Here is a 24,805-nt window from a genome sequence, read left to right as displayed (position 1 = left end):
AAGAGCCACGGAGCAGCACCAGTGGCCAGGCCACAGCGTGCCGCGTGGGCACAGCCTCTCTCGGAGCCCTCCGACAGGCAGTTTTTCCGAGCAGAAGCGACCATGGGCAAGGGCCCCAAAACACACCAAGACCCACTCTCCAACCCTTCCGCTTGCTTCTAGTCCTCCAGAGCCTTTCAGCAGGCACTTCCTCTGAACATCCAGTCAAAGCCCAGAGCCTGCTCCCTTCCCACCTCCACGAAGCAGAGGGCAAGTGCTCTCCCATGAGGCGCATCACGCCAGCTCTTGCCTATCTATCTGCTTTGCTTCACGTGCCCTCAAGGCCCTCACCCCACAGGCCTCCCTACTGAGGGGCCCTTTGGGGCTTCAAGGAAGGAGGACAAAACTCTTTGGCAACACTCCCCCTCTCTCGGGCCATGCTCAGGGAGCTCACCAATGACCACATGGCAGCAAGCAGACACACTCAGCAGCACGGACAGGGCCAGTGCACCAGCCTTAGACAAGCACACTTGCAACCAGGGAAACGGCACAAGGCTTCTACTGCTCTCAAGCCTTTGCCTTGCCCTGCCTCAGCAAGGCCGGGGATTTCTCTGCCAAGCAAAGCCTCGAGCCAAGCCAGCAGCTTTCAGCAGTGCGAGTGCCACATGGAAAAGCCAGCGCAGGCTCTGCCTCCAGGGTCCCCCCTGGCATGGCCCAGGCAGAGCCCGAGAGCACCAGCTAAGCCACCCACTGAAGGAGCTGGGCGTGTGGCAGAGCCAAGCTGGTTTGTCCTCACGTCTGGTGCCAGGAGCTCTCCTCCAAAGCAGCACCAGGCAGCAGCCTGCAGCAAGGACCACTTCCCTCTCTTCTCTTAGCAAGCACTTGAGCCCCTAGTGCTCCACTCTTTGGCCCCTGCATTTCTCAGGCCTGCAAGGACATGACCCCATCACGGCGTCAGCAGGGAGCAGTCCGAAAAACAAGATTGGTCACAATGCAAAGGCTCCAGGACTCTCCCCACCTCCCAAAAAAGGAGTGGCAACTCTCCAAGCACTCAGGGAGAAAACACCAAGGGGAAAGGGCTTCCAGCACTCAGCATCCACAATGCCTGCCCACAAGCCGGCAGGCTGCTGGGAGGACGCCTGTGCTCACCACCACTCCCTTGGCTCCAGAGACTCGCAGCAATGCCCCTAGAGCTCCGTGGGGCTCCTCACTCCCACCCAAACCTCAGGCCAACACCACCACCTTCCCCGCGTCAGCACCTCCCAACACCACACCTCGCACACTCATGCCTGCCCAAGGGGGCTCTCTCGCTGCCCTGCTGCAGCACACAAAGCTCACCCTGCAGCAGGACGGTGGAGGAACTTGCCGAGACAGCAGCTGGAAGGAAGAGAGACCTGGGCTGCGCATCCCTTGCAGGCCACCCTTGCCTTGCCTTCCCTCCTCCAAGGCACTCCTTGTCCAGGGAGATTTGGCACAGGGAGCCATCAGCCCCCCTCCAGAGTCCTCTCCCAAGAACACACCTGCCCCTCTCCCAAGAACACCTCTCCACAAGGCCTTCACTACTCCAAACACCTTCCAGCATGCTAACGCCCAGCTGGGAATGAGCACCTCCCACGACCTCCTGCTCCTTCAGCCAACACTGCTGCAAGACCAAAGCTCTCCCCACAAAAAGCAACCGAGAGGAAAGGAGGGAAAAGCATGCCTCGTACAGCTCTCAGAGCAAGCAGAAGCGCTCCCTGCACTTTCGGGTGGGTCCTGGCTGCAGAGCCTGGCAAGAGCGGAGGAAACTCCAGGCGTGAAGCTGAGCGGGCAGAAGGCAGCCGGCTGCCAGCGTGCCTGGCTCATGGGGCCACCAGGGCAGCCGGGGCCCCAGCAGACAAGGCACCTGCTCACCTCGCAGCGCTCCCCACCTCCCCAGCCTCATGGCACTCCCCACGCACAGCACTGCTCTCTCCACACGTCTCCTCCCGCACACTGAGCACCAACACCCTGGGGCCACCGCCTCTCCCCACCACAGGCAACCCCCCACTGGCACACACCTCACCCCCACCCCTCCCCTCACACACGGTGGACAGCCAGCACGCCCCTCTGCAGCAGGCACACACAGGCCACACCACCACACAGGCCAGCAGCCAGGACACCCTCCACCATGGACCCAAATCACAGCCAGGCCCACTCTCCAGCCCTTCTGTTTCCTTCTAGTCCTCCAAGAGGCAGCAACAAGCACTTCCTCTGAACATCCACTCACACCTCTGCTCCTGCTCCCTTCCCACCTCCACCAATCCAAGGGCAGAAAGAGCATTCCCATCTTGCAGACAAATCTCGGCCAAACCACACTGTACCGCCCAGCGCAGCTGCTTGGGGCCGGCCAGCACATCTGGATTGCAGGACAGCTCCCCTGGGGCCCAGGCACCTCTGTCCAATGGTGCTAAGCCCGTGGCAGCTCCTGGAGGAGAGCAGCCCCACACGGCCAGGGCCAGCATGGGAACACACCTACAGACCCACTCACTCCCACTCCTGCTCTCCTGCTTTGCTCCCGCTGCACTTATAAGTGTCTTTAACCCACGTGCTGGACTGTGATGGGCTGACAGAGACATCCGGCAACCCAACACAACCCTCCTCCTCTTGTCAGCCAGTAGCAGGGCAGCACTGGGGGCGATGCCATGGCAACATTGCAGACACATGACCCAGCAGGCAGCTCCTTCCTCCCACCATCGTTGGTGGTGGGTCTGGTGCCATGCTGAGGGCTGTTACAAGGGGAAGGTTTCATGTCCTCTGTGGGCATTTCCAGCAGGCTCTTGAGATCCCCCTGGGATCTGGTGGACATTGCAGCCTCTGGGAGCCAGGACCCCTTTCCTGCCAGAGCCAGACCCCAAGGGGGGACCCACTTCCAGGGAAACTTGGGCCTGAATTTCCTCCCACCCTACCAGGAGGGGATGGAGCCAGCCCCACAGGAGCCTCGGGGCTCAGGACAGCCCCAGCCCCAGGACCCAGCACTCCTGCCTGCCCCATTGTGCCCTGAGCCAGACGGGACCCTCCAGCAGGGCTCTTGTGGCTGCCCCCAGCCCTGTCCAGACACCCCCACAGCCCAGGTCCCACAACTGTTTTTGCATTTCACAGTCTCTGTGCGACACCTCAGGAAGCAGTTCCTCAATCCCTTACCCTTGGTGGAGAGCTGCAGGAGCACTGGAAAGCTAGTATCCGTGGTCTGGGCTAATGTTCTTGGTCCAGCAGTCTCCATCTCGTTTGGCCCCTTTCCTTCGGCTCGCCTCTCCCTCCAGGGAAAAAGGACTCTCTTGTCTCCTGTCTCGTCCCCCACAATTCCTCTCCAATGTGTCCCTGCTCTTGTGCCTGTTGGTGAGGAGCCCCAGTGCAGCCCCACTGCCTCCTGGCCTCCCTCCTTGCTGGGGAGTAGCTCTGAAGGGCAGCAGTGGGGAGTGTGTGAGCCGTGCCCTGGCCTTGCAGGGAAGTGAGGGCTCTCCCATGGCACCGGGGAGAGACCTCTCTGTGATGCGGCACGTCCCCCTGTGACCTCAGCCCGTGTCATCTCTGGGCTCAGTAGGTCACCGCCATGGAGATGGCACAGCCAGGGAGAGAGCAGAGAGATTTCCCTCCATGTTCTGCAAAGCAATCACCTGCCCTCCCCACAGTTAGTTTCCAAAACTGGCTGATAACTCCTTCAGGAACGTGACCAGATGGTGACAAAGGCTGTGAAAAATCTAAGATGGGTCACGGCAGAGGTCACTTCTGTGCCCCTGCACCAACCAGGCAGACCTGTGTGGGAAGCTGGGGTTTGGGGCTATGTTAGGGGTTTGGCACTTGTTAAAGATGGGATCAAAATCATGTGAGGTCAAACAGCACAAAGGGTGGCCATGGGCTGAGATGCTTTGGTGAGCCTGGTGAGACTGGTTTCTCCTGGGGGTCACTCTTCTTGTCAAAGGAGGATGTAGAACATCATGGGACAGGACGCAAAAGGAGGATGAAGGACAGGATGGGACAGGACGCAGCCTTCCTCCTTCAGGCACCAAAGCAGGCTCTTTGTTTTGAAAAGGCCTCAGCAAGGTTTCCCAGTCTGCGGTGCTTAGGAGAGAGATGAGATGCCAGAAAAGAGCAACTAGGCCCTTAACACGCATCATCCAGAGGGCTTTACGTGGGACCCTGGTGCTTCCCATGTTCCATAACCATGGGCAAGGCTGGGGAGCAAATCTGGGGCAGTGTTCTCATTTCCCATGAATGTTGCCCAGGCTGAGCCTGGGGAAAGCCATTTCCCACCTCTGGAGCTCAGCTGGTCCTTGGGCTTTTCAGCATCACCTCAGGGCCGGGCTTTTTGCTTCTCCCCTGGCTACAGTCCCTGGCACCTTGGTTCCCCCCCCCCCGCCCCCCTCCAGCACCCTGGCTTTCGCGGGGGGCTGTACAGCACCTAGTGCCCTGGATCTCCCACAGTTTGGCTCCTGGGCTTCTCAGCACAAGCACACACACTGCAGGGCTGCTGTCCAGGCTCCGGTGCAGAGCCTGGAAGGCAGTGCAATGCCTCAGGACCTGCACCTTGGCTCATTCAGAAGTGTGTGAGGTGACCAGCTCCCAGCTGTGCAGCTGCTGGAGTTTGAGAACGTCCCTACAACCAGCCTTCCTGGTCTCTGAATAGTCTCAGGGTGACTCTTGCAGAAGGGAGGCTCCATCCCCCTTGAAGACTGTCAGAGAGGTGGCTTTCCAAGTCCCTGCCAAAAGGAAGTCAGAGCACAGAAAACAGAAGCAGCAAACAGAGGCAGCAGCTGGTGCAGCAGTGTGTGGGCTCTGCTTAGAACTTTTGAGGACCTTGTTGGAAGTTGTGTGTGGGGGGCTGCTTTCTGGGGACCCCGAGGAACTTGAGGGTGACTGCTGCTACCAGGAAAGGAGAGCTAGGCAAGGACAACTACAGAAGGCCTTAACTTCTCCTGGGTGCAGCTCTAGCTAGGTGGAGCTGCCACTAAGGTGCTCTGTTGGTTGCCCCTGAGGAGAGGGAGTTGGGGCCTTTGCTTCTTGATGAGGGTGGGTCAAGCACCCTGTGAGCCAGTGCTAGGCAGAGGCCTGTTGAAGAGCCAGGCCTGGAGTGCAGCTCCTGGAGTGCAGTGAAGAGAGGCAGCAGTCTGCACAGCAGGGGCAAGAAGGCACCTTTGTTTCCAATCTGCTTGCTCAGATATGGTCATGTCATGCTGGAGAGGACATTCCCCAGTAGCTGCTGGAGTCGCTGCCTCAGCTGTGTCAGAAGCTTGGATGCAGAGAGACCCTCTGCCAGCAGATGCAGCTCTACAGGGGTGAGGGTGCAGGGGGTGCTTGGGGCCTCTTGGTGAGGCCTGGGCTGGCAGTCAGCTCTCCTGCAGCAGGTGTGCTGTTGTGGACGAGTTGTGTCATCAGGGGAACTTCCACCTGAATCTGAGGGAAACCTTCTTGCCTGTGAGAGTGACAGAGCCCTGGAAGAGGTTGCCCAGAGAGGTTGTGGAGTCTCCTTGCCTGGAGATTTTCAAAACCCACCTGGACACGATGCTGTGCAATGTGCCCTTCCCACACAGGGCCTCCTCCTCCTCATCTTCCCTGGTGGTGTTTCCTGAAGACCTTGTACTCTGCCATTGAAAGACTGCAGTCATGCGAGTGACCCCACCCCATCTCCGTTATTCCAAGCATGTGGCAATGCTGTGACAGCTTGGGCATCTCCGTTTGCTCCTGGCTGTGCCCCAGGCTGCATATGTCTGCATATATGTGGAGTTCAGCACCTCAGCTGTGGCATGGACAGAAGATTTGTCACAGGGAAACATGTTCCCAAGGGCCTTCTGTAGGCAAAGGCTTTGACTGCAAGGGGTGACATGCTGGCATGTATAGCAGGTGGCAATGTGATGGTGGAAGGAGGTTCCCACAAACAGAGCGCAAACCCTGCAGTGCCCAAGGCCAGGGAGAAACAGAGCTGGGCTGTGCAGGAATGGCAGGAGAGGGGTTTGCAGCCTGAGCTGCCTCTGCAGCACCTTGGGGGCCTGTGACAGAGGTGAAGCGATCTCCAGGAAGGAAAAGGTGCCACTAAAGAAGTCCCAGGGCCTGGGCAGCCTGCGATGCAGCCACCCTGAGGACATCACTAGCCCAGTGGCTGTTCATATCATGTGGAAGGGTGAGAAGAGGTTCAGGGACAGGAGAGCCAGAAGGGTTGGAGAGTGCAGACACTAGAGTGGAGACCTCGAGGTGATTTGCCTCCCATTTATGCAGCACATGTGGATGTAGACAGGATGGATGTGGCCTAAGGGTTGTGGTGGGATTCCATTGTCTGGGCACAGGTAGGAAAGTTGAGATGCCCTGGGGTACTTGTCCAGGAAGCACTGAAAAGGGGCCATGGTTTCCCTGGAGGTGCCATGGTGTATGTGCTAGAAGCATGCAGTTGTGCTGCACACCCCAGGCATCTGACATGGTCCTTCCAGCCTATTTCTAGGTCATGAAATCAAGTGTCTGCACTGAATGACATGAGCTGTTGGTAACATTGGGAACTTCATATATCTCAACTTCCTTGTGAGTGGAGCTCTTGTTGTAGTAGGCACCTAGGGGTCATTAGAGACGGCCAAGGAAATTCCCCACCTGGCCCCCACCTGATGCTCTAGTGGTATGCAGGTCTCCCACCTGCTCCATCAGAGCAAGCAGACACTGGCACATGCCTTGGACCACCTCTCTCTCTTCCAATGTCACCAGGTTTTTGTGTGTGGGCAACTGACTCCCACCCTCCACCTCCAGGGATTATAACAGGAGCTTAGACAAGCATCTTGCATGCAAACATCTCTGTTGGGCACACTTCAGGTTGGGCAAGGGGAATCTCACCTCCTGTGTGTTTGTGGAATTCATGGGAGGGATCTGAATCCCACTCCCGCTCAGGGGCTTCCAAACCAGCATGTGGTGCCCAGATTATCTGAATGAAAACTTGAACCATGAGTAAATGAACTCCCCTCCGGTCCCCTTCTAGGTGTCCTGCCTAGGTAAGAGAAGGCAATGGGGACCTCCAAGGTTGGGACATTTCCACCATAGAGAGTTATCCTCTGATGAAATAAACTGCAATGTTGGAATCGGTCTCTGTCCACTCCTTAGCAGAGGACGCTAGGTGATTATTTTAGTCTACCTCAGTGGATATTTCCCAGGAGGAGGGAGCCTGAGGGACAGAGAAATTCATGCCTGCAGCTGTGTCTCTGCTCCTGAGTGGGGCCAGGCTCCTGGGAGAGAGGGAGCTGGTGGCACCGTGGCAGCAGTGCCCATGTGCCCAGCTGTGTGCAGGAGCAGCTCCTCTGCCAAGAGCAGCAGGGCTGTGGGCACTGCCTGCTGCTGCTGAGAGGAGCTGCGAGAAGGCAGAGAGAAGTGGAAGGCAGTGTGGAGTGGGAGGAGAGAGGAGAGCTCCTTGTGGGAGACATCTTCCCAGCTGTTTGCATGGTGAGTGTCTGGCTGCAGGGCAATGGGGTTGTGAGGATCGCTCTCCGGGCTTCTGCAGGGCAGAAGAGGGAGAGAGGCTTCAGAGCAGGGATGTCCTGCCCCACTGTCCCCGGGACAGGGCGTGCTGCTTCCTTGTGCCGGGGCTGGTGCAGGGGTGTGAAGCTGGGGTATAGTCCCAGGTGCAGTGTCCCTGCCACCGCGGGGTGTTGTGTGCCCGGGGCAGTGACTCTGCTGCCTGGGTGGGTCAGCACTCAGCCTGCCTGGGCAGCAACCTGCGGTGCTGCAGGGAGAAGGTCTGGGTGGGAGGAGCGACCCCCAGCAGGTCAGGTTCATTGTCGTGGTGAGAGGGTGCTGCGTGGGTGAGGGCTGCTCCCAGCTCCAGCTCATTCACAGGACTTTTTTGGAGGGGACTTTCCAAAAGGAAGGTCAAAGCAGGGCATACATGAAAGGGAAGGAGCTTCCCAAGAGTCTTGTGCTGTCGGAGGAGAGACGTGGGGCCAGAGAAAGAGCTCCCTGCAGGGACGGCTCCAGGCAGCAGAGTCATGGGCAAGGTGTGAGAGGAAACAGTTCCAAAGCCTCCTCTCCTCTCCACCCAGCACAGCCCTCTGCTCTCAAGGCTCTGAGGTCCAGGGCAGGAGCATTTTCCTCATCAGCCAGACATCCAGGAGAGGCGACACTCCTGAGTGCCCCTCTCTCCCTCCCTGCCCCTGCCTCCCTCAGCACAAATATCCTGATACTGCTCTGTGTTTCCCACATGTCCCTGCTGCCCTTGTCCTTCCCCTTGGACTCTCTGGGCAGGGGGGTTTCTGATGCACTTCAGACACTGACCCTGCAAGTCCTACCACGCAGAGGTGTCCTTGACACCAGGGTGCCCAAGTGCCCCTCTAACCTGTGGGGCTGTGGGCAATGCAGAGGGCTGGGAATGAGCCAACTCTCTCTTCAGCACCCCCCATCCTCAGGACATCCAGCTGCTTCCCTGGGGTGTGTGGCTGGGCTGCAAGCTGCCCTCCAGAAGGGCACAGCTCTCCCATTACAGCCAGGTGCCCCATGGAGAAGCTGCCTAGATACTGGGGCCACGGAGGTGCTGCTGGGCGTCTGGATGTGGGCAGTGGGAAGGAGCCCGATGTGTTCCTGGCTGGAAGGGCAGGGCTGAGACCTGCCTCGCTTACCCTCAGAAAGAGCACTGGTGTGCACTTTGGGAGGGGATTCCTCTGCTCTCCGCGGTGTCATTTCTTTTTAGGGTAACATGAGTGCAACTGTCCTCCACCTCCGAGGGGCGAGCCCCGGGCAGCTGGGAACAAGGCAGAGGACCAGGCCAGCTCTCCTCTCCCTGCACTAAAGGCAGGGTGAATCCTTTGGCCTCTCAGGAATCACAGCTGGTCACTCTGAGTGCAGTAGTAATGCTGAGGATTTCTACCTCCAAGAATCCTCCTCAGGTGTGACAAGGGCAAACAAAGAAAATAAAACAAGCATTAAAACAATTAAAGAACCCACATTATTTAGAACTGAGAGTGAACATGCTGAAAATCCCTTCAACATTATTAGTGGATTACATCTGACTAGAAGTGTGAGTATAAAAGTTTAGTCCCCGTGTCTCCCATCTACGCAGTGCAGTAGGTCAGGGCTGGCTGCTCTGGAGCCCTTGGGCAGAGGCCCCTGCTCCTCAGGGCAAACACAGCCAGCACAAACCAGAGCTCAGGCCACGGAGCTCAGTGACGGTGCTGCTGGGATGGGAGGAGGCAATGTGTGTGTGTTTGGGGGAGGTTATGGGAAAGTTTTGCTCAGAGAAGTGTGTCCTAAGTTATCACTGTCTTTTTCCTAGGACAGTCCTCCATGTCCGGAGAGAGCAAAGTGTCCAACAGCAGCTCCTTCAGTGAGTTCCTCCTCCTGGCCTTTGCAGACACACGGGAGCTGCAGCTCTTGCACTTCTCGCTCTTCCTGGGCACCTACCTGGCTGCCCTCCTGGCCAACGGCCTCATCATCACTGCCGTAGCCTGCGACCACCACCTCCACACCCCCATGTACTTCTTCCTCCTCCACCTCGCCCTCCTCGACCTCGGCTCCATCTCCACCACTGTCCCCAAATCCATGGCCAACTTCCTGAGGGACACCAGGACCATTTCCTATGCAGGATGTGCTGCCCAGGTCTTTTTCTTCTTTTTCTTATGTTCAGCTGAGTATTCTCTCCTCACAGTCATGGCCTATGACCGCTACGTTGCCATCTGCAGATCCCTGCACTATGCTATGCTCATGGACACCAGAGCTTGTGTCAGGATGGCAGCAGCTGCCTGGGCCACTGGTTTTCTCAATGCTCTCCTGCACACTGCCAACACATTTTCCATTCCTCTCTGCCAAGGCAATGTCGTGGACTAGTTCTTCTGTGAGATTCCCCAGATCCTCAAGCTCTCCTGCTCACACTCCTACCTCAGGGAAGTGGGGCTTATTGTGCTTTCTCTTGGATTAGCTTTGGGCTGTTTCGTTTTCATTGTGCTGTCCTACGTGCAGATCTTCAGAGCTGTGCTGAGGATGCCCTCTGAGCAGGGAAGGCACAAAGCCTTCTCCATGTGCCTCCCTCACTTGACCGTGGTTTCTCTGTTCATCAGCACTGGCATTTTGGCCTACCTGAAGCCCCCCTCCATGTCCTCCCCAGCTCTGGATCTGGTGGTGGCCGTTCTGTACTCAGTGGTGCCTCCAACAGTGAACCCGCTCATCTACAGCATGAGGATCAAAGAGCTCAAGGATGCTCTGGAGAAACTCTTTCAATCAGTACAATGTTAGCATCGATAACTGTCCCATTGCTTCATCTCATCATTCCCAGGGTATTTTTGGTCACGGCTATGACTTGTTCATTTCTTTGTGTCTTACTTTTCTGTATTATACTCATTTTGAAAGGAAAAATGTTTAGGTTCATCCTGCTTCTCCTCCTCTTCTCCTCTCCTCCATCTGACCAAGAGACCATGATGAAGCAGGAAGCCAGGCTTCCCCCTTCATCCCCCAGAGGTGGGGGAACCTCAGAGCCCGCTAGTCTGAGCTCCCTCAGATGCCCCCAGTGCAGTGAGGGGAGTTTCCCTTTGCAGGGTCTCTTTTGGCACTGACACCACAGGAGCTCCCAGGCACAGAGTTAGGCTCAGACGGGTGCAGGCGGGGTGAAACCATGCATTCTGTGTGCATTAGGAGAGCTCAGCTCTGCTGGCCACAGTCATGGTGTCATCTCACACCCCTCTCCTGCAAGGGTGGCAGCTGGCTGTCACCATGGGCTGATCCCTTCCCTCTGCAGAGCTCCAACACTCAAAGCAGAGTAGGAGTGGAGGGGAGGGGATTTGAGATGAAGCTTGTGGGGATGGACCCTCTGCTACACAGGACCGTCCCCACACCACCACAGCAGGCATTTCCTGCCTGCAGCCTTCCCTTGGGGGCTGCAGCTTTCCTGCAGACATGGCCTGCAGGAAAGACAGGCCAGGAAGGCGAGGTGGTGGAGTTGCTCTTTATGTGAGGGAGCAGCTAGAATGTGTGGAGCTCTGCCTCGGGGTGGATGAAGAGCAAATTGAGAGCCTATGGGTAAGGATTAAAGGGCAGGGTAACATGGGTGACACTGTTGTGGGGGTTTACTACAGGCCACCTGACCAGGAGGAAGCCATCGATGAGGCCTTCTACAGACAGCTGGAAGAAGCCTCACGATCACAGGCCCTGGTTCTCATGGGAGACTTCAACCACCCTGACATCTGTTGGGAAGACAGCACAGCTAGGCACAAACAGTCAAAGAGGTTCCTGCAGAGCATTGATGATAATTTCTTGACTCAGGTGGTGGAGACGCCAACGAGGAGAGGTGCAATGCTAGACCTTGTCCTAACAAACAAAGAAGGTCTAGTTGGAGATGTGAAGGTTGGGGGCAGCCTTGGCTGCAGTGACCATGAGATGGTGGAGTTCAGGATCCTCCGAGGAGGGAGCAGGGCAATGAGTAGGATTGCAACACTGGACTTGAGGAGAGCTGACTTTGGCCTCTTCAGGGACCTACTTAGGGGAATCTCATGGGACAGGGCCCTAGAAGGAAGAGGGGTCCAAGAAAGCTGGTTAATATTCAAGCATCACCTCCTCCAGGCTCAAGATCAGTGCATCCCTCTGAGGAAGAAGTCGAGCCAAGTGGGCAGGAGACCTGCATGGATGAGCAAGGAACTCCTGACAAAACTCCAACACAAGAAGGAAGTGTACAGAATGTGGAAAAGGGGACAGGCCACTTGGGAGGAATACAGGGACGTTGTCAGAGCGTGCAGGGATGCGACAAGGAAGGCTAAGGCCCAGTTGGAATTAAATCTGGCAAGAGATGTCAAGGACAACAAGAAGGCCTTCTTCCAACACATCAAGAGCAAAAGGAAGACTTGGAAAAACGTGGGCCCACTGCTGAATGGGGCGGGTGCCCTGGTAACAAAGGATACAGAGAAGGCAGAGTTATTGAATGCTGCCTTTGCTTCCGTCTTCACTGCTAAGGCCAGCCCTCAGGAATTCCAGACCTTGGAGACAAGAGAGGAAGGCTGGAGAAAGGAAGACTCTCCCTTGGTGGAGGAGGATCAGGTTAGAGATCTTTTGTCCAAACTTGACATCCATAAATCCATGGGCCCCGATGGGATGCACCCACGAGTGCTGAGGGAGCTGGTGGATGTTATCACTAGGCCACTCTCCATCCTCTTGGAAAGGTCCTGGAGATCAGGAGAGGTGCCTGAGGACTGGAAGAAAGCCAATGTCACGCCAGTCTTCAAAAAGGGCAAGAAGGAGGAGCCAGGAAACTACAGGCCTGTCAGCCTCCCCTCCCACCCTGGAAAGGTGATGGAACAGCTCCTCCTGAAGGTCCTCACTAAGCATCTGGAGGACAAGAAGGTGATCAGGAGGAGTCAGCATGGATTCACCAAAGGGAAATCATGCCTGACCAACCTGATAGCCTTCTATGATGGAATGACTGGCTGGGTAGATGAGGGGAGAGCAGTGGATGTTGTCTCCCTGGACTTGAGCAAGGCTTTGGACACTGTCTCCCAGCACATCCTCCTAGGGAAGCTCAGGAAGTGTGGGCTAGATGAGTGGACAGTGAGGTGGCTTGAGAACTGGCTGGATGGCCGAGCTCCGAGGGTTGTGGGGAATGGCGCAGAGTCAGGTTGGAGGTGTGTAGCTAGTGGTGTCCCCCAGGGGTCAGTCCTGGCTCCAGTCTTGTTCAATGTATTCATCAATGACCTGGAGGAAGGGGCAGAGTGCACCCTCAGCAAGTTTGCTGATGATACTAAACTGGGGGGAGAGGCTGACCCACCAGAAGACTGTGCTGCCATTCCGAGGGACCTGGACAGGCTGGAGAGGTGGGTGGAGAGGAACCTCCTGAAGTTCCACAAAGGCAAGTGCAAGGTCCTGCACCTAGGCAGGAATAATCCCATGCAGCAGTACAGGCTGGGGGTTGACCTGCTGGAAAGTAGCTCTGCTGAGAAGGACCTGGGAGTGCTGGTGGACAACAAGTTAAACGTGAGCCAGCAGTGTGGCCTTGTGGCCAAGAAGGCCAATGGTCTCCTGGGGTGCATTAGGCAGAGTGTGGCCAGCAGGTGGAGGGAGGTGATCCTCGCCCTCTCCTCAGCCCTGGGGAGGCCTCCCCTGGAGTACTGTGTCCAGTTCTGGGCTCCCCAGTGCAAGAGAGACATGGCACTCCTGGAGAGAGTCCAGCGGAGGGCTACCAAGAGGATTAGAGGGCTGGAGCACCTCTCCTCTGAAGAAAGACTGCAAGAGCTGGGCCTGTTCAGCCTGGAGAAGAGAAGATTGAGAGGGGATCTCATCAACATGTACAAGTATGTGAAGGGGGAGTGTGAAGAGGATGAGGCCAGCCTCTTCTCCGTGGTGTCCAGCAACAGGACAAGAGGCAATGGGCAGAAACTGAACCAGAGAGGAATTTCCACCTAAATCTGAGGAAAAACTTCTTGACTGTGAGGGTGACAGAGCATTGGAACAGGTTGCCCAGAGAGGTAGTGGAGTCTCCTTCGCTGGAGATATTCAAAACCCGTCTGGATGTGATCCTGGGCAATCTGCTCTAGGTGACCCTGCTTGAGCAGGGAGGTTGGACTAGATGATCTCCAGAGGTCCCTTCCAACCTAAACGATTCTGTGATTCTGTGATTCTGTGAAATGTTACCTCCATCTTCAAGAAAGGCCACAAGGACAAGCTGGGGAGCTGCAGGCAGTTCAGCCTCCCTTTGGTGAGGAGTACATCATGCAGTGAATCTTCTCAGATCACATTTCTGGGCACATGAAGGAGAAGAAAGTGACAGGGAACAGTTAGCATGGATTTACACAGGGTAAACTGTGCTTCGCCCACCTGATTGCTTTCTATGATTCAATAACTGTGTTTGTGGATGGAGAAGAGAGAATGTCTTTCACCTCGACTTTAGCCAGGTGTTGGACACTGTCTCCCACCGTATTCTTGCTTACACATTAGAACGCTACAGTCCGGAAGAGCAGACAACCGGATGGGTAAAAAGCTGCTTGGCTGATCAGGCTCAGAGGGAAGTTGTGAATGTGTAGTACTCTTCCTGGAGGCCAGGGAGAAGGGGAGCACCACTGATCTCTCCAGGAACTTGTCCTGTTTATCTTCTTGATTAGTGACACAGAGGAGGCAACACTCCTCACGCTTGTAGATGACCCCAGGCTGGAGGTCAAGGGGGGCCCAGTCCTTTGCTGGAGGGCTGCCATTCAGAGGGACCTAGACAGGCAGGAGGCATGGGCTGTCAGGAACCTCCAGAAATTCAACCAGGACAAATGCCAGCTCTTGCCCCTGCAGTTACAGGCTGGTTTTACAGGCTGGGGCCTGGGTGCTTGGGGAGCAGCTGTGTGGAAAAGGACCTGAGGGCCCTAGTGGAAAGGAGGCCAAAGATGAGGCAGCAGCATTCCCTGGCAGCAAAGAAGGCCAGAAGTATGGTGGGCTGTAGGACCAGGAGCATAGTGAGGAGGTCGAGGGAAATGATCACCTGCTAGTCAGTATGCATTAGACCCCAGATAGAACACTGTATCTCGTGCTGGGTCCCCAGAAAAAGAAAGAGGTTGATAACTGGGAGCGAATTCAGCTGAGGGCCCTCACAAGAGTCGGGGAGCTGGAGCTGTGAGGAAATGGGGCTTGTTCCACTTGGAGAAGAGATGGCTTTGGAGGGATCTCATAGGCAGCCTTCCAATGGCTACAAGGAGGTCCTCAAGAAGATGGAAGCAGGCTCTTCACCAGGGTGCATGGTGGGAGGACAAGAGACAATGGGCCTATGTGGAAAGAAGAGACATTTGTGCAGGAGGCAAGGAAAAGCTTTTCCACTGCGCGGATGGTCAAGCATTGCAAGTGGTTGCCCAGAGAGGCTGGGCAGTCTCTTCCCTTGGAGGCTTCCAACCCCAGACTGGAGGAAGCCCGGAGCACCCTGCTCTCACCCTCAGCGCTGACCTTCCTGGGAGCAAGGAGATTGCACTAGAGACCTCCTGAGCTCCCTTCCACCCGGAAGGTGTCCACGATTCTTCCCACTCTCGATCTTCTCTTGCTGATGTCAGGGAAGCACGCAGGTTCCCTGTGAGAGTGGAGGTAGGCCAGCTTTCTTGTCCTCCTCCACTCAGAGGTATTCAGATGCAGGACTTCTTGGCAGGGATCCCCAGAACAGTCCTCATCAATCTTTTCCTTCACTTTCAGTTTCCTTTTTTTTTTCTTTTTCTTTCCCCTCTTTTAAGTTCGTCTCACTTACCGTCCTGATCTCTTTCCATAGAATTGGCCCTCCCCTGCTTAACCTTAACCCATTGGCGCTTTTTTGGGTTGTTTTGTTGGGGTTTTTTTGGTTTGTTTTTTTGACACAGAGGTGCTTCAGTCCAGAAGGATCTTGAGAAACAAAGGTGATTCGGAAAAACAGATACCTCATGAAGATTTACAAGAGACCTGTCGTGTCAAGTCCTGCACCTAGATGGGAATAACCCCGCCCATGAGGAGAGGTAGAGGGACCTGGGCTTCTTTATCCTGCTGAAATGGAGGGGAAGGGCAGTAGAGTAGTAGACTGTGACAGCTTGAAGAGATGACAGAGCTTTTCTTGGTAGTGGGAAACAGCATGAGAAAGAGAAAAAGCCACACACAGCAGCTTGAGGGGTTTAGATGTGACATTAGGAAAAGAAAATGTCACTTGAAGGGTAGTGCTGTGGTGCTACAGGCCACACAGAGGGACTCTTGTGATCAGCCCCTGCTGATATCAGTAGAGGCAGGGAGATCCTGGGGTGAGAGCAAGGTGCGGAAGGAGGTTGGGAGTCTACAGGCTGCAGGGAAACAGCAGCAGGCATGGGGGCAGTGTAGGATGGCCTGTGGTGGAGATGGCTGAGGACACTGCCAAGGCTGAAAGCTCCCAGCAGAGCTAGGTCTTTGGCCTCTTGGCTGTGGCTGGTGTCTCTGCCACCAAGGCCCACAAGAACACGCCCTTTCTTTAAAGCACTGTGGCCTTGCTGCCTCCTTGTCCCTGGGGAGCCCAGGAGGTGCCACATCATGGTCCTGCACTGGGCGTTGCATATGCCCACCCGCACACTGCCCACAAGAGCAATGTGTGATGGAAAGGATCACCCCGTGCAGGGGCTGGGGGTCAGGGCCTGGTTGCTCTGCTTGAGAACACACATCAAGGCTGACTTGGCATCACAGAGGCACCTGCACATTGCCTTGGCCTACCTGCAATCAGGGCCTCCAGCTCTGTGCTCTCATCAGCCCCCTGGGGAGGCTTTCTCAATAATGACCCTCAGAGGGACTCGTTAACACTCCAAGAAACTTGGGATTTTCTTCTCACTTCAACTTCTGGAGAGGTTTCTTCAGCCTCTCCTCAGCATCTGAGGTTCATGGGCTCAGCACCAAATACCCGCGAGGGGTCATTAAAATGCAAATGGCCCTAACAACCCTGGTCTCTTTCCATCCTTTTCTTCAGTTCTTCTATTCTGCTGTGGCTAATTGGCAAGTTTTGAGGAGTGTATTGAAAAGAGGAAGATTTCAAGGAGCACCTGAGAGATGTCTGCTTTTCAAACTTTCTTCAGTCTTCAGGTTTCAGAAGAAGTGATACCCACCTTCTCCAATTCACACTGACCCACAGGGTCCCCTGATGAAGCCTGCACATCTAGGAAAAGCAGTATTTTGGATAGGAGACATGTATGGACAACCTTCCTCCCCACCTCCCCAGCCCTCACATTTCTCTCCTCGGCCCCTGGGGACTTCCCTCACTCAGCTTAACATCTAGCCTTTTCCCACTCAAGCCTGTAGCTGAATGTTACAGCTCCTGGGCACCAATTCCCACCTGCTTTCCTTAGAAAATCAGCTGCAAACAGACACAGAAGCATGTGTCTCAATTCTGATCCAACACAAAGAAACATGATGCAGTGTCCTAAGAAATAACATACAATCCTCAAGTGTATGTCAAGGGCAAGTTGCCTCCAGGGCGGTCCACGAGGCTGGTAGGAATAACCTTCCTTGACATGTTCTTGACAAACAGATAGGGAAGGCTAGACAGAAACAGAGTGAAGGAGTTGGTTGACGAGACAATGAGACTGCCGAAAGACGAAGGCAAACTTCCGACTCCCTGAAGCTCAGAGCAGCGACTAGGGAGTGGAGAAGCACCTGAATGATAAAGAGTAAGGGGCAAACTGTATTTTTAAATGGCCAGATTGGCACAAATCTCAATATACCTGTGTCATAGTGACGTCTTACAGGTGTCCCAATGAGTCTAGCCACACTCCCTTCTCCTTCCCTGCACTGTCAATGAAGAGTGACCCCATCTGAGGTGACAACAGGGCTGAGACTGATCTCACCCCATGCCTGACCCCTCCAGGGCAGATGTCTCTGCCTAACCCAGGTGTCTGCCCTTCCCTTTCTAGTCATGGGAACTCAGCGACCCCAGGGCATCTCAGGCAGCAACAGCCTCCATATGTGGGCAAACGAATAAAGGCCTGAATGAACATTTTTAGCTGTAACTTGAAGCCTATCGAAAAAAGAACTCTGTGCCCAAACTGAAAAGAACACACAGCCATCTCCAGAAGGTCAAGTATGTTTTACCAGTTCTAATGAATCTTGTCTTTCTTTCTTTCTTTTTAGCAGCACCAAGTGCATGCAGTGCAGTATTTCCTCCTTCCATTGGAGCATGAATATTTGTGTCCAGTTATTCAGCCCAATACCTTTTCTACCAACACTCTGAATGCAGAAGCTTTGTTCTGAGCTACTACTTTATTCAGAGGGACCTATTTCCTCTGCCTTCTTCTGCCTCCCTGTCCTTTCTGCTTCCTCTCACTGTTCTGTCTTTCCAGAGCTCTTCAGGGGAAGATTCACTGAATCACAGCACTTAGTGTGGACGAGACCTCTGGACGTCATCTAGTCCCGTCCCCCACTCACTCCAAGGGAATTACACAAGCTTGGTCAGAGGCTTGTCCCAGTTGCACCTAGTCCACAAACACACGGAGAGTGTGCTCCATCCTATGGTCCAGGATGTTAACAAAAACCTTAAACAGTGCTGCCCTACCTGCTGATCCCTGAGGGATGCTGTGTGCCACTGATCACAGCATTTTGGCCCAGTGGTCCAGCCCATTTTCCACCTGCCTTAGAGTCCATTTGTGCAGTGCCGTGGACTGGCTCGTCACCATCTCTAGGGCAAAGCTCTGTGCACTCTGGCCACCCCTTTGCACAGGGCACACCTCCACCTCCTCGCTGTCCCAGCCTGCCTTCCCCAGGAGCCCATTTCCATCCTGCCATATGAGTTGTCCCACCACATGTGTGGAGGCAAGACAGTGATTTAACAGAGTAAAAGCGTAAATAAGACAGTGATTTAACAGGGGTCAAATGGTACGGTTCACATGGTTATTTACTATGTGGAGGACAGGGTCACACAAAAGTGTCTAGTAGACCCTCCCGCCGAGTCACGAGGTTCAGAATGGACCTAATGGATCCAAACTTACTCCCAGACGTGGTCAACAGTTTATGTCTAACGATTATGTGCACAATCCAGCAGAGAGGTAACTTGAGAAAGTTACAAAGCTTTAGCATGCTTTCAGTGTCACTTACCGAGGATGTGACGCGGGTAAGGAATGTCTTGACCTCGAGGGGTAACCTTGAGAGGCATCCCCGCTCAAGGGGAGATTCTGCCATGCAGCCTGTCACCATGCGGGAGAGCTCAATGGGCTCTGCGTAGCCCCCTATTTATGAGGTAAAGATGGTGGACTCATAGTCCTATGTGCTGTTTACGAAGAGGTCAGGCTAGGGGAGGAAGAGCACATCGGGGGCAGGGAGGAGTGCACCATCACACACCGCTGTGACGTTCATAGTGAGGTCACTTCTTGTGCAGGAACCTCACTGGCCAGCATGTGGAAGGAGCCATTCTGAGGACAAGAAGCACATCACACCACCACTCATCGCAGCCAAGATGAGATACGAGTGGGAGGCCGGGGAGAGGCAGGCAAAGGGGACACACCTGCACTGTTGATTGTGAGGTCCCACCCATGTGCCTGCTCCTTGCCCATCACTGGCAGAGACAGAAGTGACCTCGCAGTCACCTTCACAGCCATGGGCCTCCAACTGGCCTTGGAGATTGTGGGACTCTCACTCTGTCAGAATCCAGTACCGTCACCATCACGCTGGGTGCTGACTGGCTGGAAAGCAGCTTGGCAGAGAAGGGCCTGGAGGTCCTGGTAGACAACATGAAGCAGCAGGAGCCAGCCAAGTGTTTTTGGTATTCAAAGGCTGCATCAGTTTCCTGGGCTGCAGTGGGAAGAGCGTTGCAGCAGGGCAAGGGCTCTGTGCCTGCAGGCTCTGGGTCAGCAGGCTCTGCGCCTGCTGTCTAACCACATCCTCAGGCAGAAGTGACCTCACAAACACCTGCCTTAGGCCGCAGCCAAAGGCTCACCTCTCAGCTCCTCACACAGAAGTCACCTCACAATCATCCACCAAGCCAAGGGGCCTACTGCTGGCCCTCCAGCTTCTCTCATGCACGTGACCAGCTATGTGCCTGCTGCTCTCCAGTCAGGTCTTAAGGCAGAGGAGGCTTCACAACCAACATCCAAGCCATGTGCCTGCTGCTGGCCTATCACCTGCAAAGACAGGAGACACCACCAAATCAGCACCCTAGCCCTGTGCCTGTGGGTAGCCTATTGGGTACTCAGGCAGCAGTGACCTCACCATGAGCATCCAAGCAAATGAGCTGCTGCAACATCCAATCCATGGGCCTACTTCTTGCATGCAAGCTGCTTGCACAGAAGTGACCTCACAGTCACTTTCCCAGCAATGTGCCTGCTGCTGGCCCATCACCTGCGGAGACAGAAGGGACATCACGTTCACCCTTACGGCCATGTGCCTCCTACCATCCAGGGAGCTTCTGAGAAACAATGGCTTTCATCACAATGTCCCCTCTGGTTAGACTTTTGGCCTACCAGCTGACCCTTTACCAGTAACCTCACAGTCTCTTCCAAGCCCACCTGCCTGCAGGAGGTCTGCTGTGTTGAGGGGGATAATGGCTCCCCTTGTGTGGGTGGCCACGCTCCTCCTAATGCAGCCCGTGGTCATCTGGCCTTCTTCACAATGAGTGTGCCCCACTGGCTCATATGGCATTTCTCACAGCGCCCACACCCTGCTCCTCAGGGTCACACCGCAGCCGGTAAGGTCCCAACCTGCCCTGATGCATGGGAGTTACCCTTCCCCAGGGGCAGGACTTGCCCCTTCTCCATGGAAAACTTTATGAGGTTCCTGTTCCCCAAGTTTCCAAAGGTCCCCTAGACTGAAGGTCTCTTGTGTCAGCTGTTACTGTGTGTGTGCAGATGGCTCCCCCTGACTTGTGGTGCCTCTGAGAAGATCACAGCATGAGGAATCAGTCAGGGGGGAATCAGTCTGCTGCCTTTCAGGAACTGTGAGCCCTGGAGCCCTGGAACCATCTCGAGGGCGCACAGGGGACAGAGAAAGTCACGTCTTCAGCTGGGCCTCTGCTCCTGAGCTGGGCCTGGCTCCTGGGACTGCCGGAGCCCAGGGCAACCTGGCAGGCGCTGCAGAGAGACAGCTCTGTCCAGGTGCAGCTCCTTTGAATGGAGCAGCAAGACTCAGGGCACTGCCTGCAGGGGCCAGGAGGAGATGAGCGACTCAGAAGTTAAAGGCAGTTGGGAGCGGGAGGACGGCTGAGAGCTCACTGCAGGGAGGAACCTTCACAGCCCCTAACACAGTAAGTCTCTGGCTGCAGGGCACCGCTGCTGTGGTTCCCGGAGGGCTCTTCTGCAGCTGGCACCTTCCACAGCTGAGAGCGTCTGTCCGAGTGGCTCTCCCAGCTTCTGCTGTTTGGAGCAGGAGGTGCTTGAGAGCAGGGATGCGCTGCCACATGGTCAGAGGGACAGGGCATGAGGGCTACCTGCTTGCAGGGACAGGGCATGAGGGCTACCTGCTTGCAGGGCTGGTGCAGGGCTGTGAAGCCAGGGAGCACCCCCAGGTGTGCGCAGGGCTGTAATTCAGAGCAGAGCCCTGCACCCCAGGGTGCTGTGTGCTCGGGGCAGTGACTCTGCTGCCTGCGTGGGTCAGCCCTCAGCCTGCCCGGGGAGCTCCCCACAGTGGTGTGGGGAGAAGGTCTGGGTGGAAGGAGCGACCCCCTTCAGAGCAGGTTCATTCTGCTATCGAGAGGGTGCTGTGTGGGTCAGGGCTGCTCTCAGCTCCAGCTCACCCCCATGGTATTTCCAAGGGACCTTTGCAGGAGGTCACTCATGGCAGGGGTTGCCTTGAAGATCAGGAGCTTTCCTGAGTCTCTGCTTTCCGATTCCTGCTTTTTGCAGGTGGGAGGGTTGGAAAAGGAGCTGCCAGGTTTGGACAACAGACTGACGTTCCTAGACTTGACAGAGAGAGATCAAGAGGTCTGTGAGGAACCTCCGAAAACTCTTTCCCCACTCTGCATGGGGTCTGTGAGTGGTGACAGGGAGAAGACGAGGGATAGAGAAGCAGCTGCCATTTCCCAGGAGGAAAAGCTCTGAGCAGGGAAGATCTGATCAGCAAAAGAGAGGAAGCTAGAAATGTGAATGCTGTGGGAGGGGGAATGTGGAGACCTCCCCGTGAACCTCTTCCGTGCAGACGTGTTCCTCTAAGGAAGCCCCTCTGTGTCTCCTCTCCCACCCAGCAGAGCCTCTGCCCTCCAGGCCAGGGGGTGCAGGGCATGAGCCCCCTCCTCAGCAGCCCGACCTCCAGCAGAGCTTTGTTTCTCACTGCGGGACAAAGGGGCTGAGAGTGACTGTCCTGCTCTGGTTGCTGTCTGGGAGGTGGTGAGCACAGCTGGGTGAGCTGAAGGCTTTCCTGAGAGCCCGTCTGTGTCTTGCTCCTTGCTTTCCTTGTGGTCGGAGCGTCACAGTAGTCCTCACAGTTTCCTCACCTCTTTGTGCTGCTCTGGTTCTTGCTCTCACGCTCGGTGGGGTTAAGGAGGGGGTTCAGCTGCAGCGGAGGCAGGAACTTCCCACTCCCCTGACAGTGCCTGAAGAAAGAGTGCAGAGGGTGAACTGATGTGAGGGCAGGGTCCATGTCAGTGGGGCAGAGAGGTTGAGGAAGGGTTGGGTCAGCCCCTGCCTTCACTGCACTGTTTCTCTCCCATGCAGGAGTGGGAGCTGGTGCGACTGACTCAGATACAGGCAGCTTCACTCAGCTCAGGGTGCCCATCCCCAGGTATCTCCACCAACTGCACAGGACAGTCTGACACCTCCATTTACAGGCCCAGGTGGAGCAGGGCTGACTCCTCTGTAGCCCATGGGCAGAGGCCCCTGCTCTGCACCACACACTCAGCCCAAAGCAGAGGTGAGGGAAGGGAGCTGAACAAGGTAAAGGAGAGAGGCAATGTGGGGGTTGCTCTGAGGAGGGCAATGGGTTTGGCTCAGAGAAGCCTGTTCCTAACTTGTCAATGCCTTTTCCTCCTTGGACAATGTCCTGAAGCAAGGGCACAGCAAATGTCCAACAGCAGCTCCCTGAAGGAGTTCCTCCTCCTGGTGTTTGCAGAGACACGGGAGCTGCAGCTCTTGCACTTCTCGCTCTTCCTGGGCATCTACCTGGCTGCCCTCCTGGCCAACGGCCTCATCATCACAGCCGTAGCCTGCGACCACCACCTCCACACCCCCATGTACTTCTTCCTCCTCAACCTCGCCCTCCTCGACCTGGCCTCCATCTCCACCACTGTCCCCAAATCCATAGCCAACTCCCTGAGGGACACCAGGGCCATTTCCTATGCAGGATGTGCTGCCCAGATATTTTTGATTGCCTTTTTCCTGTCGACTGAGTATTCTCTCCTCACTGTCATGGCCTACGACCGCTACGTTGCCATCTGCAGACCCCTGCACTACGGGACCCTCCTGGGCACCACAGCTTGTGTCAGGATGGCAGCAGCCGCCTGGGCCAGTGGTTTTCTCAATGCTCTCCTGCACACTGCCAACACATTTTCCATTCCTCTCTGCCAAGGCAATGTCCTGGACCAGTTCTTCTGTGAGATTCCTCATGTTCTCAAGCTCTCCTGCTCACACTCCTACCTCAGGGAAGTGGGGCTCAATGTGGTTAGTGCTTGTTTATTCCTTGGGTGTTTCGTTTTCATTGTGCTGTCCTATGTGCAGATCTTCAGAGCTGTGCTGAGGATGCCCTCTGAGCAGGGAAGGCACAAAACCTTCTCCATGTGCCTCCCACACCTGGCCGTGGTCTCCCTGTTCCTCAGCAGTGGCATGTTTACCTACATGAAGCCCCCCTCCATGTCCTCCCCAGCTCTGGATCTGGTGGTGGCTGTTGTGTACTCGGTGGTGCCTCCAGCAGTGAACCCCCTCCTCTACAGCATGAGGAACAAGGAGCTCAAGAATGCACTGAGGAAACTGATTTAAATGTTACTATTTTGGCAGGAATAAACTGGCAATCCCTCTTCAAAACTGGTTTCTAATTTGTCTCAAACAACTGTTGTGCTTTGGGCATTCTCTCTGTGATAATCATGTTTGTACAGGTTTGAATTCATCCCACTTCTCCAGCAGCATCAACCCCATCTATTTAACACAGAGGCCTCCTGTCAACATGTCTGTCACAGGGTCAGAGCTGGCTTAGCTCTAATAAAAGAGGATTTCCTCTGTGCAATGCTTTCAGGTTGGGCTCTCCTTCCAAAGCTGGAGTCAAAAATGTGCTTGAAGACTTCCACCCTGAGAGACCCTGATGCTTTTCTGGAGCTCTCTGTGGGCTCAAGGTGATGAGCTCATAGGTGATGTGTTAGTGAAAGAAGGTGGGATTCAGCTGTCACTTGTGGGTGCCCAGGGCTCCTGGAGGTGATGGATGGTCAAGGGGTCTCTCCCATCCAACAGGGCTGGAGACCGATGCCTGTCCTTCTCTAAAACAGTATGGAGCCTCCAGGAGAGCATTGGGTATCTCCAAGGGTACTATGTGCCTCAGGGTGGGCAGTGAATGGAGCTTCACAAAGTCAACTGGAGGCACCAAAAGGTAAAGGGCCCAACCAATGAATGTACAGGTGAGTGAAAGCTCTGAAATCCCACTACAGTCAGTGAGGATCTCGCAGGCACAGGAAGGGAGCCTGGAGAGTCCTTCATGTCACCTTCAATGAAAAAGCATGGGCTGGATCTTGGAACGCAGCTGAACACAGCCTGAGCCACTGGAAATGCCCTGTGATTGCTCAGAGTGTTGTCCATGGCCACAGACCCCTCGGTGTTGGCGGGCGGGGGGGGGGGTGTTGTCAGGTGCAATGATGGCCATCCACCTGGGTCTGCTTCCCACCATGACCACCCCAGCCAGTGTGGAGTCATCCCATGGCCCCGTGGCCCCACAGCCCACTCCCTCTGCACAGCAGCACCGCCAGCCCAGGGCCCTGCGGGGAGCCCAGGGAAGGGTCCAGGAACGGCTGGGCAGGCCAGCCTGGACACACGGACGTGGGGAAAGGCTCTGCGGGGAGCAGGGAGGTCCCTGGAGAAGAGGAAAGGAGCAATTGTGCACTGGCAAGGAGGCATAAAGGAGGAAGAGGAACGTGTTTCTCTGTGTGTCCAGGAAGGGCAGGGTGCTGTGCCCCTGGGGCAGCAGGAGCGGCGGGAGGAGCCCCAGGGCAGGGGGTCTTGGTGTGTCGTGGAGAGAGGGGCTGGCCCGGGGGGCTGCAGGCAGGCTGGGGGTAGGGGATCTCCTGGACACCAGAAGGAGGGACCCAGAGTGTCCCTGTGGCCTGCCTCCTGGGGCCAGTTCCAGCTGGGAGGCTGGTGGGGCGGCACACACGCACCCGCCCTGCCCTGGTCGCCCACCCCAGGTTTCATGGTACGTGCTGCTGTGTGGCCAGCTCCGTCCTGCCAACACCAGCCATGACCCCTTGCTGAAGCCCCCACTGCTCCCTGCCCTTCCTCTGCTGACCTGCCACCAACCCCTTTGCTGCCCC

At 55.7% G+C, this 24,805-nt stretch overlaps 1 protein-coding gene and 1 pseudogene across 1 annotated transcript; both read left to right on the top strand.

Annotated features, from left to right (window-relative positions):
* Positions 1-5,900: 5,900 nt before the first annotated feature.
* Positions 5,901-10,188, top strand: LOC138064988 (olfactory receptor 14J1-like; annotated as a pseudogene).
* Positions 10,189-22,703: 12,515 nt separating this feature from the next.
* LOC138064985 (olfactory receptor 14J1-like) lies at positions 22,704-23,270 on the top strand. The gene has a single exon (XM_068929231.1). The coding sequence runs from the start codon at positions 22,704-22,706 to the stop codon at positions 23,268-23,270; it is 567 nt and encodes a 188-aa protein (XP_068785332.1).
* Positions 23,271-24,805: the final 1,535 nt, after the last annotated feature.

This window comes from Struthio camelus, unplaced genomic scaffold (genome assembly GCF_040807025.1).
Source record: "Struthio camelus isolate bStrCam1 unplaced genomic scaffold, bStrCam1.hap1 HAP1_SCAFFOLD_218, whole genome shotgun sequence".
Classification (NCBI taxonomy): Eukaryota; Metazoa; Chordata; class Aves; order Struthioniformes; family Struthionidae; genus Struthio; species Struthio camelus.
Note: the sequence above shows the minus strand (reverse complement) of the source record. Positions and strands in the feature narration are given on the sequence as shown.

Bases quoted from the DNA above. Each gene is read 5' to 3' on its own strand.
- LOC138064985 (XM_068929231.1), top strand. From the start codon at position 22,704: ATGGCCTACGACCGCTACGTTGCCATCTGCAGACCCCTGCACTACGGG.